General features: G+C 39.3%; 1 protein-coding gene across 1 annotated transcript; it reads right to left on the bottom strand.

Annotated features, from left to right (window-relative positions):
- Positions 1 to 530: 530 nt before the first annotated feature.
- Positions 531 to 22,416, bottom strand: HEY2 (hes related family bHLH transcription factor with YRPW motif 2). Its single transcript, XM_056566475.1, has 5 exons — positions 22,199 to 22,416; positions 15,979 to 16,057; positions 14,099 to 14,182; positions 7,339 to 7,420; positions 531 to 1,555 (listed from the first exon to the last, which is right to left on the bottom strand). The coding sequence occupies exons 1-5, from the start codon at positions 22,279 to 22,281 to the stop codon at positions 882 to 884; spliced, it is 1,002 nt and encodes a 333-aa protein (XP_056422450.1). The 5' UTR covers positions 22,282 to 22,416; the 3' UTR covers positions 531 to 881.
- Between the last annotated feature and the right edge of the window lie 479 nt (positions 22,417 to 22,895).

Below are 22,895 nucleotides of genomic sequence, written 5' to 3'. Positions count from 1 at the left end.
ATTAATCAGTGACGGGATTGTTTTCTTTAATAAACATGATAATTGAGGAAGATTTACCCCAAACATTGACAGTAATGATAGACAATGAAACATGTTTAAACTCATGAATGAAAAAGCAACCTTAAAGGGGTATTCTGTGCAAAAACATCTTATCCCCTGTCAAAAGTATAGGGGATAAGATGTCTGATCGCGGGGGCCCCTCCGCAATCTCCCTGCAGCAGCCCCCATTCTATTCGTAGCTGCGTCTGCAGTTTCAGAAACCGCTGGGCTTCTGAGACGGGGACGTGACGTCACGCCACGCCCCCTCCATTCATGTCTATGGGAGGGGGCGTTGCGGCCGTTACGCTCCCTCCCATAGAAATTAATGGAGGGGGCGTGGCGTGACATCACATCCCCATCTCGGAAGCCCGGCGATTTCCAAAACTGCAGACGCAGCTACGCATAGAATGTGGGCTGCAGCAGGGAGATCGCGGGGCGTCAAAGCGGCGGGACCCCTGTGATCAGACATCTTATCCCCTATCCTTTGGATAGGGGATAAGATGTTTTTGCCCGGAATACCCCTTTAACCTGTCTGTATAGCCATTATTCATACATTCACGGACTGCCTGAAATTATGGTGATGTAGCTAAGGACACAAGGTTGTCCCACCTGCATATAGGTGAAGCCATCACATGTCCTTCTTGATTTTTCAGTAAATCTGCCTTAGAGATGTAACAATATGTGATATCCAAACTCTAGAAGCAACATATGCTGTTAGATTGTTATGTATTCCCTAAATCCACAGGTCATCTGCATATTTCAGACATTATATTTTAATACTACTAAAGATGTTGTTCCTGCACATGACTGTTTTTACATAAGTCCACTTAAATAGCAGCAAGTTAAAAGGCTCCTACTTCAGTCCCCCAGGGCCGATATGGCTTGCTATTTCCACTGGTGCTTGCTTGCCGAGGACTAGAACTTGCAGACAAGGGAGAAGAAACAGCTGTTGCAGAAGCTGCCATGGCTGCTGCTGCCCCTGGTGGCAGTAAAGGGAATGTTCCAGCAAATGTCAGCGGAAAGCTGTGTGCAGCTGCAGCAGCTGCTGCGGCATGTACTGTAGCCGAAAGTGAGAGCAAAGAGGTAGAAAGAGGAGGAACACCTGAAGCTACATTGCCCACAGAAGGCACTCTTAGAGCAGCATCTGCATGAGCAAATGTAGCTGTGAGAAGGGCAGAACTATGTTGTGGTGGTAACTCTGTATTTGTGGACAGTCTGCAAGGCATGTTCTCAGAGGAAGAGAGTCCATTTTGTTGTAGCAAAGAAGCAGGAAGTTGATGGAAAGCTGCCGCCCAGTGGTGAGGATGCACGGAATGCTGGTGCTGAGTCATTGAGGTCATAGCTACTGCTTCTCTCTGTGAGGCACATGTGCTAAGATGAGAGACTAGCCGAACTCGGAGAGGGTCTGTTGTATCCAGGCCTTCAACAGAGCTAAGATACCTTGCAACTTCTGTTAAACACTCTCGAAAACCAATGCTCATGAAATCCATTGCCAAGGCGTGGGCATCAAAGTAGCCTTAAAAAAAGAACAGAAATTATAGTCATTCGTGTGCCCTTTCATATACATTATAGTCTGAAAATGAATGTGTGCAAGGGAAAGAGCATCCAGTCAGGTTAAACCTCCACTTCCTTCCAACAGCGTATAAAATGGATAGGACAGGGATGGCGCAAACTCTGGAGCTATGTGCACTCCATTCCTGAGGATGCCACCAACTTAGGAGCAGACACTTTGAACCTGGCCGTTCAACTCCTCAGATGGTGGAGTCCCTCTGTAAGCCGACTGGCAACTTTACAACGTGATCATGGGGTGCCTATGAGTTGCTATGACAACCAGGGGCCTAAAATGGTCCCCAGGTCTGCCTTGTACAAAAGCCTATACACTGACAAGCACAATACCCCTGTAAGACACAGATATTGCAAATGAACTAGACACTTTATTAAACAGTTGCATGATCTTTTTGAATCAGTCTTTTTACAGAAGGCAGATCTCTGTAGGTGTTCCAACTAAGATGGACTGCACATTGCTGACTGGTCCTGTCCTCCCTCGCCTCTTTGGGTATTTGAGAGGATACCCTTACCACAAATTGCCCTGCCCAGGAGTGGGGTGCACAAGTCACAGGTGGGGAAATAGCTTTGTGTATAAGAAGGCCCTCGTAGCAGCTACTTATTACCTTACATGTTACCTGACCCCCCTCAGCTACAAGTGTGCAATACGATGATTATGGCCTTTTAGCCAAACAGTGGCAATAAAAAGTTCCAATGCAAGTTTTCCATGATGGAGAACCATTATTTTTGAGAACTACCCCTACAGCAGTGATATAACACTAGTTTCATACAACAAGATACTTAACCCCTACAGCACACCCAGTTAAGGCCCCTTTCACACTACAGGTATCATCCTGCTTTTTTATTTTACAATAACGGATGAAAAAAAAAACAGATGCAATAACTGATAACGGATGATAACTGATGACCATCATCCGTTATTTTTAATGGGCTTTTTCTTAAAAAAACCTTATGTTGTTCATCCGTTATCACCAGTTACATCCGTTTTTTTAAATCAGGATTTTAACCCTTTTTTGTAAAGCTGTACTGACCATGCTGAGTACAAAAAACGGATGTTAAAAAACAGATAATAACGGATGACAACAGATATTTTTTTTTGAACATCCGTTTCCCATAGACTTTATTGTAAAATTTTAACGGACGTTTTTTCCACATAATTTTTGCTGGTCCAAAAATTAGTGCATGCACTGTCTTTTGTGCCAGCAAAAATAACGGACATTAGTAAAAACGGATGTGCCTGATGCAAAAGGATGGTCAAAAAATTGACATGAATGGGATCTTTTGACAGCTGTTTTCAGGACTTTTTGCCGGCAGTAATGACGGAGGTTTTTACAGGATGATACCGGTAGTGTGAAAGGGGCCTAACTACGGTATGTTACATTTATTTGGTACTCTCGCTTCAGGATAGCTAGTCACTTCACTACTTAGTCTGTTCTCAGGACATATTTCCTCTCTCTTATGCCCCTCACAGTCTGCTATACATCAGCATAAATATGGCAAAATGGGTGTGCACCACAAACACACAGCGGGGAGAGATGTAAAACACAAATGCATTTGGAAAAAACAAACAATACTGTATGGGGGGGATGGGGTGCTGGAGATCCCACATAGTACATTTGGTATTGCAACCCTATAGCCTTTTATACTTTAAAAAACAATGTTTTTGTTTATCCCAAGGTAAATTACATTAAAAAAAAATGGGAAGACCTTAAAGGGGTACTCGGGTGGAAAACATAATTTATTTTTAAATCAACTGGTGCCAGAAAGTTAAACAGATTTGTAAACGACTCTCTGCTGACACCACTGTCCATGTCAGGAACTGTCCAGAGTAGGAGAGATTTTCTATGGGAAATTGTTCCTGCTCTGGACAGTTCCTGACCTGGACAGAGGTGTCAGCAGAGAGCACTGTGGTTAGACAGAAAGGAAATTCAAAAAGAAAATAACTTTCTCTGTATTATACAGCAGCTGATAAGTACTGGAAGGATTAAGATTTTTTAATAGAAGTAATTTACAAATCTGCTTAACTTTCTGTCACCAGTTAATAAAAAAAAAATGTGTTCTACTGGCGTACCCCTTTAAGAGACAGTCCATGAATAGTTGTATTTTGCTTCTAGAATAAGAAGTGATACCTAGAAATAAGCCCTCACAAAACATGCAAACTTTAACAGATAACTGTGTGAACAAGCCATACATAGGTCACTTGTGGTGCTATGGAGTGACCCACTATTTCAGCCTTGTGTAAGGTTTTTATAAGGACTTCTGTATTATGCTATGGACACATAGACTCAGATTTATCAAACTGTGTGAGAGAAAAAAATAGAGAGATTTTCCCACAGCAGCCAATCACAGCTCAGCTAAAGAGCTAAGGTAAAGTGAAAGCAGAGCTGTGATTGGTTCTTGTGGGAAAATCCCTCCACTTTTTCTCTCACACAGTTTGATAAATCTGGGCCATAGTGAGGCTGCATAGTTGTGAGATATATTGTGCATTTCCAGGAAATATACGTATATATATATATATATATATATATATATGTATATATATATATATATATATATATATTTATCTCTATGCCTCTATGTTAAATAATATCCACGTAAATTACAAGAAAAAAAAGCCCGGTGCTGTTCTACAGAAAGTCAGCTCGATAAATACGATGTGGGGATGAGAGCAGGCCATTGTGCTATGGAAACAGTGCTGTGCTAATATAATGTATCATGGCGTCTAGTAACATAATACACTACTGTGCTGAAAATTAAATAATACAGCACAGAGAAAAAATTAAAAACAGCAGTTAACAAAACTCCTAAAAATGTACGGTGGTGCCTCTCGTCTTGTTTGTGGGGTAGGGACATTCCAGAGAAGCTTTCCCATGGTAATTCTGCTCCACAGTGTCTCTCTCTGGCTTGTTCACAAACACACGCGCACACAAAGATTAAAGGCTGGGAATGAAGGGAGCTCCCTCTCCTCTGTCTCTACCAGACTGATAGTTACTTGATTTCCAAGCCTGGATTGTTTGGAGGACTTCAATATGTGATGTGCTCAGGGCTATACTGCAGGAGTCTATGACATGTTTTGTCACTTAACTGCAAACTAAGAACATCTTTCTGCGGTATTCCTTCATTTAAGAAATTTCACGGAACAGATATATAGTATACGCAATCACTGACGCATTTCCTGACTTTAAGGCTTCACTTACAAACCTGTACTAGAATGTTAATACGATTAAAAAATATATAAATAAACAAACAAACAAATAAACTATATGAAATTATTCAGGTTTAGCTCTTATAAGTATCATCATGGTCTAATATAGCAGTGGTCTCCAACCTGCGGACCTCCAGATGTTGCAAAAATACAACTCTCAGCATGCCCGGACAGCCAACGGCTGTCCGGGCATGCTGGGAGTTGTAGTTTTGCAACATCTGGAGGTCCAAAGGTTGAAGACCACTGTAAGGGTAGGTTCACTTCACACCACGTTTTTGCAATACAGTTTTTTATCAGGTTTTTGATAAAAAACGGATTCCACAAAACCTGACTAAACTGTATCAAAACGTGTGTACAAAGTTTTATCTGTATACGGTTGAAAACCGTATATGGTTTGAAAAGTGATGTCCGGTTGCATCCGTTTTTTAAGAAAAAAAATGTATACGTTTTGAACTTTTCACTCCATTATGAATAAAGTTTCACTTGTTTGATTGAAATTCCAAGAAAAAAATCTGTGCAAAGTCAAAAACCGTATGGTAAAAACTGGATGGAACGGTACAAACATACAGGTCTGTACGGTTCCCATTCACTCCCATGTTAAAAAAAAACGTATACGGGTCAATGCGGTTCTTCACTTGGACCAAAAACCGTGGTAGGCCACGGTTTTCTGCCCAGAAAAAAAAGTAAAAACCCAGTGGTGTGAAAAACGGAGAAAACCGTATACAATTTGGTGCATACGGTTTTGAATGGGAAGTCTATGGCCACGGTTTGCTGTACGGTTGCATACGGTTTAAAAAAAAAAAAAACTAATCAAAAAACTGTAAAGAAAAGTCGTGGTGTGAACCCACCCTAATATAGGGTCATATTAATCATAGTGTCACAGAAATCCCAACTAATTTTTTTAGATCAAATTTGTATTAACTGTTCTTTTGTAAATGCTATATATAAGCAATAAACATAAAGGGAAAAACGCTGTATTAACTCCTAGAACACCAGATGTGTCCACACCATACAAAAACAACGAAGAGTGAAATAATCCCCTTTAGTCCATGTGTAAAATCTGTATACAGAGGTAGTAAATATAACTCAGTAGGTAGCAATTGGTCCCAGCTGCTATATCCTTCCTCATAGTCAATGTAGCTTGGTCAATTTGTCTATTTTCCCGATATTTTCTATAAGTTAGTCCAGATAGTGGTTTATCAGGGGAGTCAATATTCATGTTAGTGATCATAAGTACGTTTGAGAGGAGACAAAAAAATGTCCGGAACTTTAGATCTATCAACTAAAAAGAAGTCTTATTCTTTTTGGATTGGGTCTTTTTTTTCCTAGTCTAATAGAATGCCTGGTTTTTGGGTTACATTTTAAATGGGTTATCCAGGAAAAAACTTTTTTTTATATATCAACTGGCTCCAGAAAGTTAAACAGATTTGAAAATTACTTCTATTAAAAAAATCTTAATCCTTTCAGTACTTGAGCTTCTGAAGTTAAGGTTGTTCTTTTCTGTCTAAGTGCTCTCTGATGACATGTGTCTCGGGAACCGCCCAGTTTAGAAGCAAATCCCCATAGCAAACCTCTTCTAAACTGGGCGGTTCCCGAGACACGTGTCATCAGAGAGGACTTAGACAAAAAAGAACAACCTTAACTTCAGAAGCTCATAAGTACTGAAAGGATTAAGATTTTTTTATAGAAGTAATTTACAAATCTGTTTAACTTTCTGGAGCCAGTTGATATATATAAAAAAGTTTTTTCCTGGATAACCCCTTTAAATTATTCTCTTCAGACCTCCCATGTTTGTCAACAATGTAACGTTAGCAACGGGGGTCAGTTATACCCTCAATATTATCTATGGTATGGACCCAAAGGTTCATAAACAATAATAATAATAAAAAATTAAATAAAACACTTTAGCGGTAGCAAGAAAGTTAAAAATAAACAAAACTGTAAAACCTCCCTGTAGAATGTCTGAAAAGTGACAAGAAAGTCTGTGCGCATAGAAAGGCATCAGGAAGTGAATTTCTAAGCTGTGATAATGGCAGGAACAATTCTTCTCTCCATTTCCTTTTTGGCCATTGTGCATGTGTACATACATCACTCTGTTCTTTCTTGTGCCCCACAAAAATGTGTGGGCAATAAATGGAGCTCCCCTCCTGCACTTCCTCCTTTCCAGGCAGACACCACGTCGTACAATTGCAGGCCTCCGGAGCTCCTGTTTATTTTTTCCAATGTTTGTGTGTTTGTTTTGTCTCTGCGCGCAGATTTTCGCCGTCTTTGTAAAACCCCAAACAAATCTGTGGCTGGACTGTCTGTGAATGAAGCTTTTACTCCCACAGTGTTATGAAAGCAAACACAAGCCCAGGGTCAAGTGCTTCTTTTGTGCCTGTAGTTCTTTCCCACGAGTTCAATCCTACCATTAGCAATGATTTCTACTCCTTTTATCTGGATCCACCTACCAGCATTTGTCAAAGGGATGTTTGCTTAGACTGCCATGCTCATTTACAGTGTAAAAGTACAGACAGTACACGCCTTACCTTTACCGCCAGTTGCCTGCAGCATCTTTAAATGGTCTACCGTCATCTGGAGAATTTCAGCTTTTTCCAACTTTGCAGATCCCTGAAAAGACACATTCTCATTAATAGAGCCTACTTCTAAGATTGCAGGCCCTTATTTGTGGTGATGAGATTTATAGTTTACTGCTCTGGTTTCTAATATAAACAGAAGCCTGGTATTACCGCGTTTCTCCGAAAATAAGACCGGGTCTTATATTAATTTTAGTCACCAAAAACACACTAGGGCTTATTTATTTACATGTGATGGGTGCATCTCTGCCCCCCAACATCCCCCCCCCCCCGCCAGTTTATCAGCCCAGTGCTGCACCCCACATCGGGATGCTAGTCGTATCGTATGTCACCCGCGAGCGCAGCTTCTCCCCCCTGCCAAATAATTATCAGCCGCTGCGCTGTACTTGTAAAGTAGCTTGAGCATGAAGGGCCCACATATACACCTGAATGTTTTTTATGTAGCACACACCTCTATACTTCTAAACACTGGCCAATATCTTTGCGCCAAAAGAGCAGTTAAGTATTCCTGTGCCCGGGTGCAAATATTAAAAAACAAACTTTAACTTACCTTCGTCCTCCATTCCCGCGTTGCTAATGAACCGGCCTCATGGTCCCTCCGCTGTTCTTGCTGCGGTCCTGGAATGGAACGTCACAGAGCCTCCAGCCTATCACGGGCCGCAGCGATGTCCCGCCTCGGCCGATGATAGGCTGAGCCAACTGTCATGTAAGAAGCTGGCCGACTCCGTACATGACAATGCGCTCAGCCTATCATCGGCAGCGGCCCGTGATAGGCTGAAGGCTCTGAGACGTCACAACACCAGGAAGCAGCAAGAGCAGCGGAGAACAGTGAGGCCGGTTCCTTAGCAACGGGGGAACGGAGGACTAAGGTAAGTTAAAGTTTGTTTTTTAATATTTGCAGCCTGGGCATTGCTTAGATCAGTGGTCTTCAACCTGCGAACCCCAGCTGTTGCAAAACTACAACTTCGGTCATGCTGGGAGTTTTAGTTTTGCAACATCTGGAGGTCCGCAGATTGAAGACCACCGGCCTAGGTCTTATTTTCGGGGTAGGACTTATATTGCACTCCACCCCGATAATCCAGCTAGGGCTTATTTTCGGGGTAGGGTGTATTTTCGGGGAAACTCGGTAAAGGAGAACTCCGGCAGGAGTTTTTTTTTCTTCTTTAAACTTTGGCCATTGTGTGTTATATAACAAAATAAATCTCTACTTACCTCCAGCGCTCCCGTGGTACCTCCGAAGTCCTGCTCCGGTCTCCTGAGCTGCGATGTCTTGCCTCGACCAGTTATTCACTGGGCTTTAGTATGAAACATTGCTCCCAGGTACTTCCATGAATGACAGTCACTCTACAGCTCAGTAAGGCTGCATTCATACTTAGTTTTTACATTACAGGTGCCGGATCCGGCTGGGGTACGGGAGAGCCCGGTTTGCCCCTCCCCCAGCTGGATCCGGCACCCGTAATGTAAAAACGAAGTATGAATGCAGCCTTACTGAGCTGTAGAGTGACTGTCATCCATGGAAGTACCAGGGACCAATGTTTCATACTAAAGCCCTGTAAAGGACCAGTGCTGAACTCCATTTCCTTTAATTAGCCAACCAGACTCAAATGGTGACTCCGGTCGGCTCATTTTTGACCCGTATGCGGTTTCCTGACTGGACCTAAAACCGTATTATATTACGGTTTTATGTCCGGTCACAAAACCGGATACAGGTCAAAAATGAGCCGACCGGAGTCACCATTTGAGTCTGGTTGGCTAATTAAAGGAAATGGAGTTCAGCCTGGTCCGGCTGGGGTACGGGATAGCCCCGTTTGCCCATCCCCCAGCCGGATCCGGCACCCGTAATGTAAAAACAAAGTGTGAATGCAGCCTAAGGGGATCACATCAGGGGACCGGAGCAAGACTCCAGAGATATCACAAAAGCGCTGGAGGTAAGAAGAGGTCTGCTTTTTTATATAACACACAATAGCAATAGTTAGAAAAAAGAAATCCTTCCGCCGGAGTTCTCTTATAAGGTTGCAGGCACACATTCACACATTGCTGCTCTGTTACATCAGTGTTTTTTTTTTTTGGCCAGCAATATTAGAAAACACAGGAAAAATTTGATGTGTGAACCTCAATGTGTGAACACTGCATGAAAAAATGTTTAGTCATCTGGCCTTAATTCTAGTGAAATGCTGTCACAAAATTTAAGAGGCTGCTATTGAACAAGCTTGTTTTACATATTTTTGCATGATTTAACTAATGTTACATCGTCATATTCTAATAGCTGATGTGTTAAAACAGTCTCTACCTGTGGTGCGGATTTTCAAATTTATAGCACAGTGTTTCCCAACCAGGGTGACTTCAGCTGTTGCAAAACTACAACCCTCAGCTGAAGGCTGTTTGGGCATGCTGGGAGTTGTAGTTCAGCAACAGCTGGAGGCACCCTGGTTGGGAAACACCGCCATAGCATGTCAATATGTGTCATGGATTGGTCATGGAATTGTGGCAGATTCTACCCATTAACTTCAATGAGCTACTAAAACAATCCTATTTCTGCAGATTATGCTGTGGATTACCCACAGGTCCACAGATGTTAGGCGCATTAACTTAAAAATGCAGTCCAATGTGTACGCAGCATGTTGTAGAGCAGGAGGAGCTGAGCAGATTGATATATAGTTTTGTGAGTAAAGATTCAATACAACCTCTGCTAAGTCTGTGCTTAGGAGTCCAGTGGGTGGTCCTACTTAGAAAATAACAGCTATCTATGCTTACTGCCCACTGGACTCCTAAATCCCTTCTCCCTATGGGCTTAGGAGTTCAGTAGGCATTCTTATCCAACTTATAAATTAACAGGCAAATTTGTATCATGTGATGGAATCAGGGGTCCTTTATGTTACCACTATATTTTATATTTCACCAAAGAAACGATCATATGATGAGTATGTGGTGACTCTACGGTCATGAAAGGGATAAAGCTGCTGCATATACTTCACTAACCACATCAAGGAATCTTTCTAGAAAATAGTCTTTAATATATATGTATATATATATATATATATATATATATATATCCTTTTTTTTTTTCAGAAAAGGATTTCAGTAATTGTAAAAGGGATTATTCAGATACATGGGTATTCTCTGTGGTACACCACAACTGTGATACACTACAGTAGAGATGAATGGCAATTGTAACATACTACAATCATGTTACACTACAATTATGATATACTACAATAGAAAGAAACAACAACTATGATACACTATGGCCATGTTACAAAACTGTGGTACACTACAGTAGAGATGAATGGAAATTGTGACATACTACAACCATGTTACACTACATCTATGATATACTACAATAGAAAGAAACGACAACTATGATACACTATGACTGTCAGGATCCGGACTTGTATGCAGGGATGACACAGGTAGTGGATCCTCTGTGTCAGTGAGGTGAAAGCGTGGGCCGTACCAGGGGAACGGAATCTAAGGGGTTACTGGTTTTCACCAGAGCCCGCCGCAAAGCGGGATGGACTTGCTGCGGCAGGTAACCCCCAGGTCGTTCCACCCGATAGCAACTCAACCTCACTGACAGCTGAGACAGGCGTGGTACGCAAGGAGTAGGCAAGGCAAGGTCAGAGGTGGCAGAAGGTCAAGGCAGGCGGCAAGGTTCGTAGTCAGGGGCAACGGCAAGGGGTCTGGAAACACTGGCTTGGAAACACACAGAAACGCTTTCTAAGGGCACAAGGCAACAAGATCCGGCAAGGACAGGAAGGGGAAGTGGGTTAATATAGTGTAGGGAGGTGATTGCACTGATTGGGCCAGGCACCAATTAGTGGTGCACTGGCCCTTTAAATTTCAGAGAGCCGGCACGCGCGCGCCCAAGAGAGCGAGGCCACGCGTGCCGGGACGGGACAGAAGTAGGACGTGGCAGGTGAGTGACATGGGGCGCGATCCGAGAGCGGGCACGTCCCGTGCCTCGGAACGCGTCCCCTCCGGTGACACGGGAGCAGCGCTCGCGGTCAGCGGTGCCGACCGGAGCGCTGCATGCAGAGGCATGCCGCGAGCGCTCCGGGGAGGCAGCGGGACCCGGAGCGCTCGGCGTGACAATGACCATGTTACACAACTGTGGCACACTAAAAATGTGAAACACTACAATTGGATATGCTACAGTTTTTGATATACTACAGTCTTGGTACACTTAAAGTGTACCTGTAGTTTAAAAAAACTTTTGACATATCCTAAAGGCATGTCAAAAGTTTTGATCGCTGGAATGAGCGGGGAGAGAAGTGAGCAACTGAGCCATACTCTCCCCACTCTCTATGGTGCGACCAAGAGGGTCCTATTGACTTACATTGGGAGTCCTTCTTGGTCATGTGGCACAGAGCTGGGAGACAACACACTTACCGCACGCTTCTACTTCTAAACGTTTTGGGTCTGAACACCCAGACCCCTACTGATCAAAACTTTTGATCCGTATCCATTTCAACACTGTCCTTTTATCCTTTTTTTAACTTGTGATACACTACAACATGATATACTATTACTACCAATTATTTCGGGTTTGGTATAACTGAAAATATTCACAAATGGTTTTAATATTTTTTTAAATAAAAATTTAAAACCCTTTTTTAGGCTAAATTTGGTTTAGGCTGTTTAAAATAAACTGGCATTGAAACCTGTGTTTGGTCACACTTAGGACCACCAAAAATGACAGAGTTATAACACTATACAGTCCTAACATTTCAGGTTGGTCCTGGTTTGTCTGAGGACTGACACCTGTACATGTTCTGAAGTCAGATCATGTCCTAAAGTAATGGGATAAATGAGAAAGTTCTTTCTATAGGGTAGTGATATAGCAGGGGTGCACAACCTTTCTGGTTTGAGGGCAAATTGTAAGGTGGCATAAAAGACCAGCAACAAAAATTGTGCTGCCGGTTTTAAGCAGAAATAAGATTTATGACAGAAAATTTATATTCTGTTACATTAAAGAGATTACGTGAGAATAAAAATAGGGATCTGCATTTTTTCAAGAAACAGCAGCAGTCTTACCCATGGGCTTTGTCCAGTATACTTTTTTTTTTTTTTTTTAAATCTCATAAAATCTATTTAAAAAGCGCCTGTGATCATTCCAAAAAAGTACGTTTTCAATAACACCATGTATTTTCCAGTGCCCTGGTTACTACTGTGTTTTATTTTTGTTCTATACCCCCACTTCTCAAGACATAAGGATTTTACCATTTTGGTTGACTATATGCACTTTTCACTGAATAGTCAGATGGGAACTTGTTTTTCAAAAAAGGGATGTGAATGCTCCGGTCATGGTCAGAGGGTGTTATTATGAAGCGCCTAGTCACACCCTTTTAGCCTAGCATTTACACTTAGTTTTGCAATAAAGTTTCCACCCATCTGAATATCCAATGAGAAATACAGCCAAATGAATAGTAAAATCCATTATCACAGGAACTGGGGGACATGGCAAGAAAGAAAAAACAATGTTAGGCTCAGAGCACCCAAGCCTACGGTGATATTGTGCCAAGTGATAAAACAAAAACTCATTTTTTACACTGGCGCCAATTCCTTCTTAAGTCACATGTATCTATAAAAATACGAGCTGCAGTGTAACTGTTTTATGTTATTAGAGATGGGTAAAGCATAGAGTTCCTGTCCTGGTTGGTTCCTTCACCTATGCTACTTGGTTTTGAAGAACCTGTGCTGAAATACCCTCTCTAAAGGACCTGTATTGTGCAATAACTGGAGGTAGAATTGGCTAAAGATAAAGAAGATGAACACCAGTCCTGGGTGGGAAAACCTAGCACCAAGTGCCCCTGCCTTTCCAATACCTAAACAACATACCTAACTCACCAACAATAACTGAGCTGAGAACAGCAGAGACGTTGTTACAGACCAGAACAGATAATAGACAGGAGGTAAGAAACCCTGGAGGACAGCTCACAGAGGTTGGAGAAAGGGAGGATAGCAGACAAATGGCAGTCTGCAGGGAGAATCACAGAGGCTTATTTAGAGATACAGGCACATTGTAGAGTCTGTAGAAGCAAAATTAAGCCATTAAAAAAAAAAAATAAAGACATAGTCAGAAAATGTTGCTGCTGTTTTTTGCACCATATTAAGTAAAAAGCAAGATTAAAAAAATGTTTTTTTCTTACAAAGTCGTCATAAGCCTTTAAAATGTATTCAAATATTTCTTACGTTTATTTTATTGTTTAAATTACTTTATTGCTTTTTTTTAAAGGGATTTCTTAATACATTCTTAATACGATATGTAATGGTAAAGACTGGATGATGTATCGATCTTCAGAAGTTTCATAAGCAAAAAAGAAAGATGTGGGTCATCAGCCAACATATTTGCTACAAATGAATCTAAGAAACACTCTAGAATATGATATCACTTATGAAATACAATCTCACTTATAAAACATGATAGGTTCATTTCTGTCATAAAACAACCACAATCATTTCTTGAGAGGAACTGAGGCAACGTGAATGATGTTATCCCTGAAGGAAAACAACAACCAGACTGGAAACATTTCTTTCCCCACTTTCATGATGGGATTATGTTTTAACAGTTTTGCCACAACAAAGCATTTAGTTGCGAGGCATGCTCAGTGCCAGATAAGGCCACATGCAATATTACTTTAATGAGCCTAAAAGAATACCAGCAATTTCACATCAGAGGTGCAGTAAAAAGGAATTGGAGGAAACTACTCACTTGCTTTTCAAAAGCGGTCGGCACAAGTCGCCTTAATTCAGACAGACTGTTATTGATACGATCTCGCCTGCGTTTCTCTATAATCTGGAAGGAGGAAACAATAAGTGATGAGCCTCACCAATGTTCAATATTAACTCATTATACTATTATAGACTTTCACGCAAGTTCAAACGTTAACTGCCTAAACACGTACACCAGCACCAAATTCATATGTGGTAGGAAACCCATATAAACACAGAACATAGAAACTCCATGCATCTGTTGTCCTTTGTTTGGAAACCCAAGACCCTAGAATTCACAGCAACAATGCAAACCATTGGGCAACCATGCTGTTCCAATTGCCCTAATACTGTAGTTCTGTCCTTCATTATAACTAGTGTCTATGATGTCATTTATCTCTTTTCTGTTATTATTAGTGCCATATTTACTACAAGGGATAAAAGTGGCCAGGACAGTATCACATTACATTCAGTCTTCTGATTCACAGTACTTTACATTAGATTTATATTAACCAACATAGGCTGTGGTCACATATTGAGATTTAGTTGCATTACTCTGGCAGTACAGTCACATTTTGCAGAATTTTTGCCTGCAAATCACCAAAATTGTGCTATAAACCTGATGACACCACAAATAAAATGCAATGTGTAAGTCCCACCACCAGAAATGAATCCAAAAACACTTGTGTGGATGTGCTATATTTTGGCTACTTATGTAAATTGCTAGCAGCGATACCAAAGAAACAGAAACACTTGAGCCGCTCCAGTGCCATAAATTATATAATCTGTTAACTCTAGGTAACAAATTGGCAGGATGGCTCTGGCAGTGGTGGTTTGTAATGTTATTTGAGCCATGGAGTAATCCAGTAGAATTTTTCTAATTGGGTACGGAAGAATTTTGGCAAATCTGTTTAACCATAAGAAACAACATGGCAGGCAATTCAAGAAGTCATGTCATTTAGACTAAGCAACTTGTTTAAAGTTGCACTTAATATTCCCAGTAATATTACAGAGTATATATATTGCTGTAATGGCACTAGAATTTTGGTTATTTTTACATCTGATGGAAAGATCTCCTTGCCCATTCGTATATACCAGTTATTGCTATAATAAGGGACTTCTGGTCACACTATGCACAACTGTTACACTGTATCTAACCCCATTCTTACAAGTTCTGCAGCCACAGCAGCAAAAAATAAGGGTAGGAAACCCTTTACAACATTATTTGTGAAGAAAAGGTAGGCTATAGGGTTTATTGAGCAGTCACATCAGACATTAGCTTAATAATATAATTAACAAATCCTACATTCTAATACAGGGTGCAATACACAAATCTGTGTTATAACACATATATGTTGAAGCTCACTAGAGTATGCGGATGTGATAGCTAAGCATTCTACTGGAATATTACAACAAGTGAGTGAAAGATCCTGACACAAATCTTGACTATTCGAGGGACATGGAATTGACTTGGAAGAAGAAAAGTATAGCCAATTATTTGTCCGGATCACGCCACATTGACGACACTATGAGGAAGACTTATCAATACAAATAGTCAAGCTTTGTATAATAGTAGATAAATATTTTTTAAGGACTATCACCACTATGTTTACTACCACATAGTCGTTTTTGCTTCTACAGTAAACAGAGGGTGTGGACTGAGCACAACTGATTTATTAACTCTTTAACCAGGCATTTTAAACTGCTATATTTCAGGCCATATTCTGCATCACCATCACATGTCAGAAAATATAGCATACACTTCACCGTTTCTTTTTCCTAGACTGGAGTAATGCTCATCAGCACACCAGTTATAATTAAATTATTCCTATATTAATATGGAATTTTTTTCCAAAGTGATAAGTAAATCTAACATCTTACCCCTCTCCGCTTCTTTCTGGCCATGATCTGTGATGTTGTCGTAGGAGAGTTTGATCGAATTAAAGATCCACTACTATGTCTGCAAAAAAATATAAAAAAAAACAAGCAAAGTTGTGAAACTCTAGTCAAACTACCAGCATTCTACTCCAAACAATACAGGTACTAACATACGGATGCAGCAAAGCTAGACACTGCCTTAGTAGCCGAACGGAGTTTGGCCCAGGCTCCTGGTGAACCGGCAATGTGTGCTCTCTGGTTTTACATTGGGTTAGAGGTAAACCGACAGCACTATTTCATCTGAGAGTGATCATGAAATAACAAGTTCACCTGTACTAGATCTGTATTACAAACACTTAATATATCCAAAGAAAAGACAGAAAAATATAGGAGCGCGATCCTAGTGCATTATCCAAGATCTAAAGGGGAGAAAAGGGAGAGCGCTTCTTGGTGTGATAAAAATTAGATATTCAGTATAAAAATGAAATAAGACAGCAGCTCCCCAGATTTGGTTGTGTAACGTCATACACAACAATGGTAAGCGCATCAAGAGGTAGTGTATCCACAGCCCTTCGGCAAGCAAGGTATTCAATCGGTCTGGCTTCAAGGAGAACGATGGCTCCACGTGGCGCAGGATACAAAAGGAATGGAGATCAGATAAAATCGAGTTAGTTTGTTTCCCAAGATGCATCTTGGGAAATAAACTACCTCGATTTTATCTGATCTCCATTCCTTTTGTATCCTGCACCACGTGGAGCCGGCATTCTCTTTGAAGCCAGACCGATTATCCAAGATGATAATGATATCAGAAAGGTGAAGATCAGTTGTGCTCACCGAAGTTGGTTATGCTGAGTGCATAACATCTGATATGGCATGTCATATGAATGGGTCAACAGCCCTGGAGTACCTGATCCTCACAGGATGTCGGCAAACAGCAATGGTTTTGGAAGTAGAAAAAATTCTCCAGTCCTGGCGCTTCTGTCAATAAAATGGTGTTCTTTATTTCTCCATCATTCATACATACAGGGTTGGCAACATTCAACGTGTTTCTAGCTCGGACCAAGCTCTTTATCAAGATGTGCATAGTTTCTATTCATGTCTTGGTCTCGGTCCGGGCTAGAAACGCGTTGAATGTTGCTACCACTGTATGTATGAATGATGGAGAAATAAAGAACACCATTTTATTGGGAGAAGCGCCAGGACTGGAGAATTTTTTCTATGTCCAAAACCAATGTAGAGGTATATCATCGATGTACCTGATACTTGTGTAGGTAAAGTTTGGCTGAACTGCTTAACATAGTTACTGCTAGAGTTATATAAATCAACTGTCAGAAAAGTGACATTTAACACAGAAGTCTGGGACTATTTACAATGTTGCAGGAACTTTGCAAACAATAAGAGTGCCCTTTTATATCTGCACTAAACAAGTAACAATGGTTTCACTTTATACTACAGTTTAGCGAGATTTTCCCATGAGCAGTGAAAATTCCCAGGCCTTAACAAAAAAAAAATGAATGTTTTCTCGTACACACATTAGGTTTTCTTCCTTCATTTGAAATAAGAAAAGGACAATGGTTTTTCTACTGAGAATTGACAACAAATGTTATTAAGATTCCCTAGGAATGTAGTCATATGTGATTACACATGAAGGTCATCTAGAAGAAATATAGGTAAACTGAAATAAAGTAAAAAGGGTTTGGCCTAAGTGCTGTATGTAAAAGGTGACAAATGGAAGCTGAAAACTTTCTAAAAGGGGCAACGCATAAAAACTGCCTCCTGACATTATAAGGTTGAAGAAGCCGTTTTATAAATAATCCTATTGGGCAATAATAAATAAGTAGCGGAGGTAAATTTACGCTTTGGGATATGCACACTCGCAGTTCTCGGACCACATCCGGATTGAGAACATCTTCCCCATTCACATTCTTAGATTTAAATTTACAACTTAACTCTTAAGGAAAGCATCATTTGTCCGTCAGGATATTTCTCAGAGTTTACATAATATAGTAGGTTTACCTGTGGTCCTGTACTACAGTATAGAGAATAGATTGTGATATCATGTGATGTGTTTATTCCAGTGAATGAGATGTACCGTTAGGCGTTAACCAATAACAATCAAGTCATCAGCTTAACGCATTAGTATTAACACATGGAGACCCACTACAAATAACTAATCATAGACTGCTAATTGCCGCAATGGCGTGTCCACAACAAATGGCCTGTTACACTGGAGATTTTTTATAGTATGGAGGCTGACTGACATAGATCACAGCATACAGCATCTTGAAAAAAATCACACTTCCTACTATACGAGATGAAGTGACAGACTGAATTTTAATGTACGACATATTAACTGTATCTGATTAGCAGAAATGTAAAAAATATATATACAAAGTAAAAAGCACAGAATATCGTAGAAACTTATATTAGAACAAAAAAAACTGATGACGAATTGTTTTTGCAAATCGAAAACATGTGTTATATATATATATATATATATATATATATTTATCATTTTCCTAATATTATATGTTTTTTTTATATATATATATATATATATATATATATAATTTTTTATTTATTTTTTTATTTGCAATTTACTGAACATTGGATTATTTAACACTTTGCAGTAATATTGTTTTGGAAAAATATAAATATATTGTTTTTTAAACACACAGGTAAACTGTACATTATGTAAAAATTCTGGTAGAATTTCTATGCTTTGTAAAAGATGCAGCAGAGCCAAAATAATCACTTAACTCCGTTGAGCTACAGAGATTGTGATAAGTTCTGATAACTTTATCTAAGTAATGAATAACTCATTTGGGTTGTGTGTAGTCCAAGTTAGATGCAAACTGGTTAATCCTAATGACAACTAAAAAAAAAAAATATATATATATATATATGCAAAAGATGATTTAATTCGCAGGGTATTATGCTAGGGATTCCTCTGAGCCTAACTGGCTATGTTTCTGTGGATGATTATAAAATGGAAGGTAAAGCTGGTTTTAGAAATGCATATTATTGCCTATATTATGGCTGGAGAACCCCTACCTCTTGTGGATCTACTACATCAAAAAGATACACTTGAAAATGTCATAAAAATCAAGTATTTTTCATAGCAATTTTTCAATATTCCCCAAAATTTTTATCTGTCCGTTTTCAAGTCCCATAGAAAAGCCTATGGTAAAAATGCCAGCAAAAACACTAGATTAAAATAAATATTAGTTTTAAAAGAGATACAGCTGGTTCGGCAGTTTGCAATAGAGTTTAAAGTAACGTATGACTGCATCTAGGTATCTAGGTATCTGAAAAGAAGTAAAGTTTTTTTTTGTCAGAAAACATATCCCCTCAGCACCAAATCCTAATCCATAAAACAATTGTTTTTCCCACTCTACAAAAACGTTACCGGTGCGCTATATTCTGTATATCTATCTATATATATATGTAGATTAATAAGATACTTAGTATAAATATGTGTTAATGCAGGCTCTGTTAAGCTTCATTCGCAAGGCTGTATTATTGTCTTATGCAGGATCAAATCCCATCATGAAAAATCAGGGAAACCTATCAAAAGGTTTCCCTGCTTTCCTCTCATGGGATCCATTCCTGTACTTGGCATGAAATATGCAGCTTTCAAATAGACACAGTCATATGGTTGTGTGAAGGAAGCTTTAGGCCACTTTCACCTGTCAGTATTTAGAAGCCAAAACTAAAAGGGGCACATTAAAAAATCTAAATCAATTCCCAAACATACCATATCATTGTCCGCATTACACGACATTGCAAGACAGACTGGACATTTATATGTGCTTCAGAAATCATTTTAACTATATATTCATTTTTTTTATACCTACCTATCCATTCAATGTTTCAGCAATGATCTCATTCAAAATAGGGAGATTTAGCAGAGCTGAATCTTCCATTTAATATCACAGTAACTTAAGCCATCCGGAAAATCTTGTCCCCCTATATATGAGTATTTCTAATCTATATATGAGTATCTCTGATCTATATATGAGTATCTCTAATCTATATATGAGTATTTCTAATCTATATATGAGTATCTCTGATCAATATATGAGTATCTCTGATCAATATATGAGTATTTCTAATCTATATATGAGTATTTCTGATCAATATATGAGTATCTCTGATCTATATGAGTATTTCTAATCTGTACAAGAGTATCTCTGATCTATATATGAGTATTTCTAATCTATATATGAGTATTTCTAATCTATATATGAGTATTTCTAATCTATATGAGTATCTCTGATCTATATATGAGTATCTCTGATCTATATGAGTATCTCTGATCTATACAAGAGTATCTCTGATCTATATAAGAGTATCTCTGATCTATAATGAGTAGCTCTGATCTATATATGAGTATCTCTGATCTATATAAGAGTATCTCTGATCTATATATGAGTATTTCTGATCTATATGAGTATCTCTGATCTATATATGAGTATCTCTGATCTATATGAGTAGCTCTGATCTATATGAGTAGCTCTGATCTATATGAGTATTTCTAATCTATATGAGTATCTCTGATCTATATATGAGTATCTCTGATCTATATATGAGTATTTCTGATCTATATGAGTATCTCTGATCTATATGAGTATCTCTGATCTATATAAGAGTATTTCTGATCTATATGAGTAGCTCTGATCTATATATGAGTATCTCTGATCTATATATGAGTATCTCTGATCTATATATGAGTATCTCTTATCTATATATGAGTATCTCTGATCTATATATGAGTATTTCTGATCTATATGAGTATTTCTGATCTATATGAGTATCTCTGATCTATATATGAGTATCTCTGATCTATATATGAGTATCTCTGATCTATATATGAGTATTTCTGATCTATATGAGTATCTCTGATCTATATAAGAGTATTTCTGATCTATATGAGTAGCTCTGATCTATATATGAGTATCTCTGATCTATATATGAGTATCTCTGATCTATATATGAGTATTTCTGATCTATATGAGTATCTCTGATCTATATGAGTATCTCTGATCTATATATGAGTATCTCTGATCTATATATGAGTATTTCTGATCTATAAGAGTATCTCTGATCTATATGAGTATCTCTGATCTATATGAGTATCTCTGATCTATATATGAGTATCTCTGATCTATAAGAGTATCTCTGATCTATATGAGTATCTCTGATCTATATGAGTATCTCTGATCTATATATGAGTATCTCTGATCTATATATGAGTATTTCTGATCTATAAGAGTATCTCTGATCTATATGAGTGTCTCTGATCTATATGAGTATCTCTGATCTATATATGAGTATCTATGATCTATATAAGAGTATTTCTCATCTGCTGCCTATAAGAATTTAAACATGTACAGCAATTCGGTTTATAGTTTCTATAGTTTTCCTCTATGCCGGATCAAAATAGGTTGTATGTAAGGTTTATCAATCTAGCAAGTTGACAGGTGCCCATGGGTCCAGCGCTGTGACACATTTCAGCCTGTAGGGCACTGGAGGGAATGCCAGGCATGATGCATCCAGTTTGTATCTCTAATTTTCATCCAGGGTGGCACTACATCCATAGACATACAGTATGTGAAAGACTCTGCTACATCTATCTGTTCTATAAAGTCTTTTATGACAGCATTTACAACAAAAAAAATCTCAAATATTATTCTATAGTATTTTATTAACTATAGCAGTGTTTACCAACCAGGGTGCCTCCAGCTGTTGCAAAACTACAACTCCCAGCATGCCCGGACAGCCGAAGGCTGGGAGTTGTAGTTTTGCAACAGCTGGAGGCACCCTGTTGGAAAAACATTGCAGTACGGGTTATCAATGATTTTTATAAATTTATATACACTACAAGTTATAATTATTATTTATTTATAAATATTTGACCCTAATCACTAGCTTGAAATATATATATATATATATATATATATATATATATATATATATATATTTGTTTCAGAACCGAGTTTCTCTTGGCACAACTAGTCATTTGTCTATACAGTTACATAGGACTGCAGGTCAGGTAAATCCGCTAAATTATCTGACTTGGATGAGTTAAAGTGATGCTCCAAAGGAAAAAAAAAATCTCTGACTGGTTCAGCACTGCTACATCTGCGTGGGTAGTCCCCGAGAAGTGCCTTCCAGCTCTCCCCCCCTCAGCAGTGTGCCATGGGCAAGTGCCCACACTCACCCAGAGTAATTATTCTCACTGCCCACATCTATGGTCTCATCCAGGTCACTGTCGGAGCTGGTGTCATCACACGGTCTCTTCATTGTCAGGGTACCAGGCTAGAGGGTGACTGGTAAATATCCGAGGGCTGCTGAGTCCAGCTTCCAGTGGCAGAGCGGTGCCCAGGGCTTGTATGCCGCTGCCCAGTCACTCAGCATCTACCCCCCTTGTCTGTGCTGCTTTCCCACGCTCCAGCCTGTAGCTCCAGCAGCAAGCACGCCCCCTGGCTGCCGCTCCGCCCATTGTCACTCAGACTGCAGGCTCAGCACCAGCACACGCCTCTGCCCACCTCCTGCCTGACACTGGGGTCTCCTCCTGTCACTAATGTGAGGGCAGTCTACAGGATTCAGCTTACAGCATTAAAAGGATATTTTATTATTGTATTTATTATATTCGCTTGTCTTCTGTTACAATGTTTCTAGTCATTTTGTTACTACATATATATTTCTAGGAAAGCTGGGTGACAACCTGTTTGGCTGCTCAGTGGATGTCAAGTTTTTCCTTTAGTTCCTATAGGGACTGATATGTGTGCCGCATAGTTTTTCCATAGTTCAGGCAAAATCTGTATAGTAAATAATATATATATATATATATATATATATATATATATATATATATATATATGTTTATACATTCTTTAATCCTTTATCCGTAGCTA

The sequence above is a fragment of the Hyla sarda genome, chromosome 3 (genome assembly GCF_029499605.1).
Source record: "Hyla sarda isolate aHylSar1 chromosome 3, aHylSar1.hap1, whole genome shotgun sequence".
In the NCBI taxonomy this organism is placed as follows: domain Eukaryota; kingdom Metazoa; phylum Chordata; class Amphibia; order Anura; family Hylidae; genus Hyla; species Hyla sarda.
The sequence above is the reverse complement of the archived record's forward strand: the minus strand, read 5'-3'. Positions and strand labels throughout refer to the sequence as shown.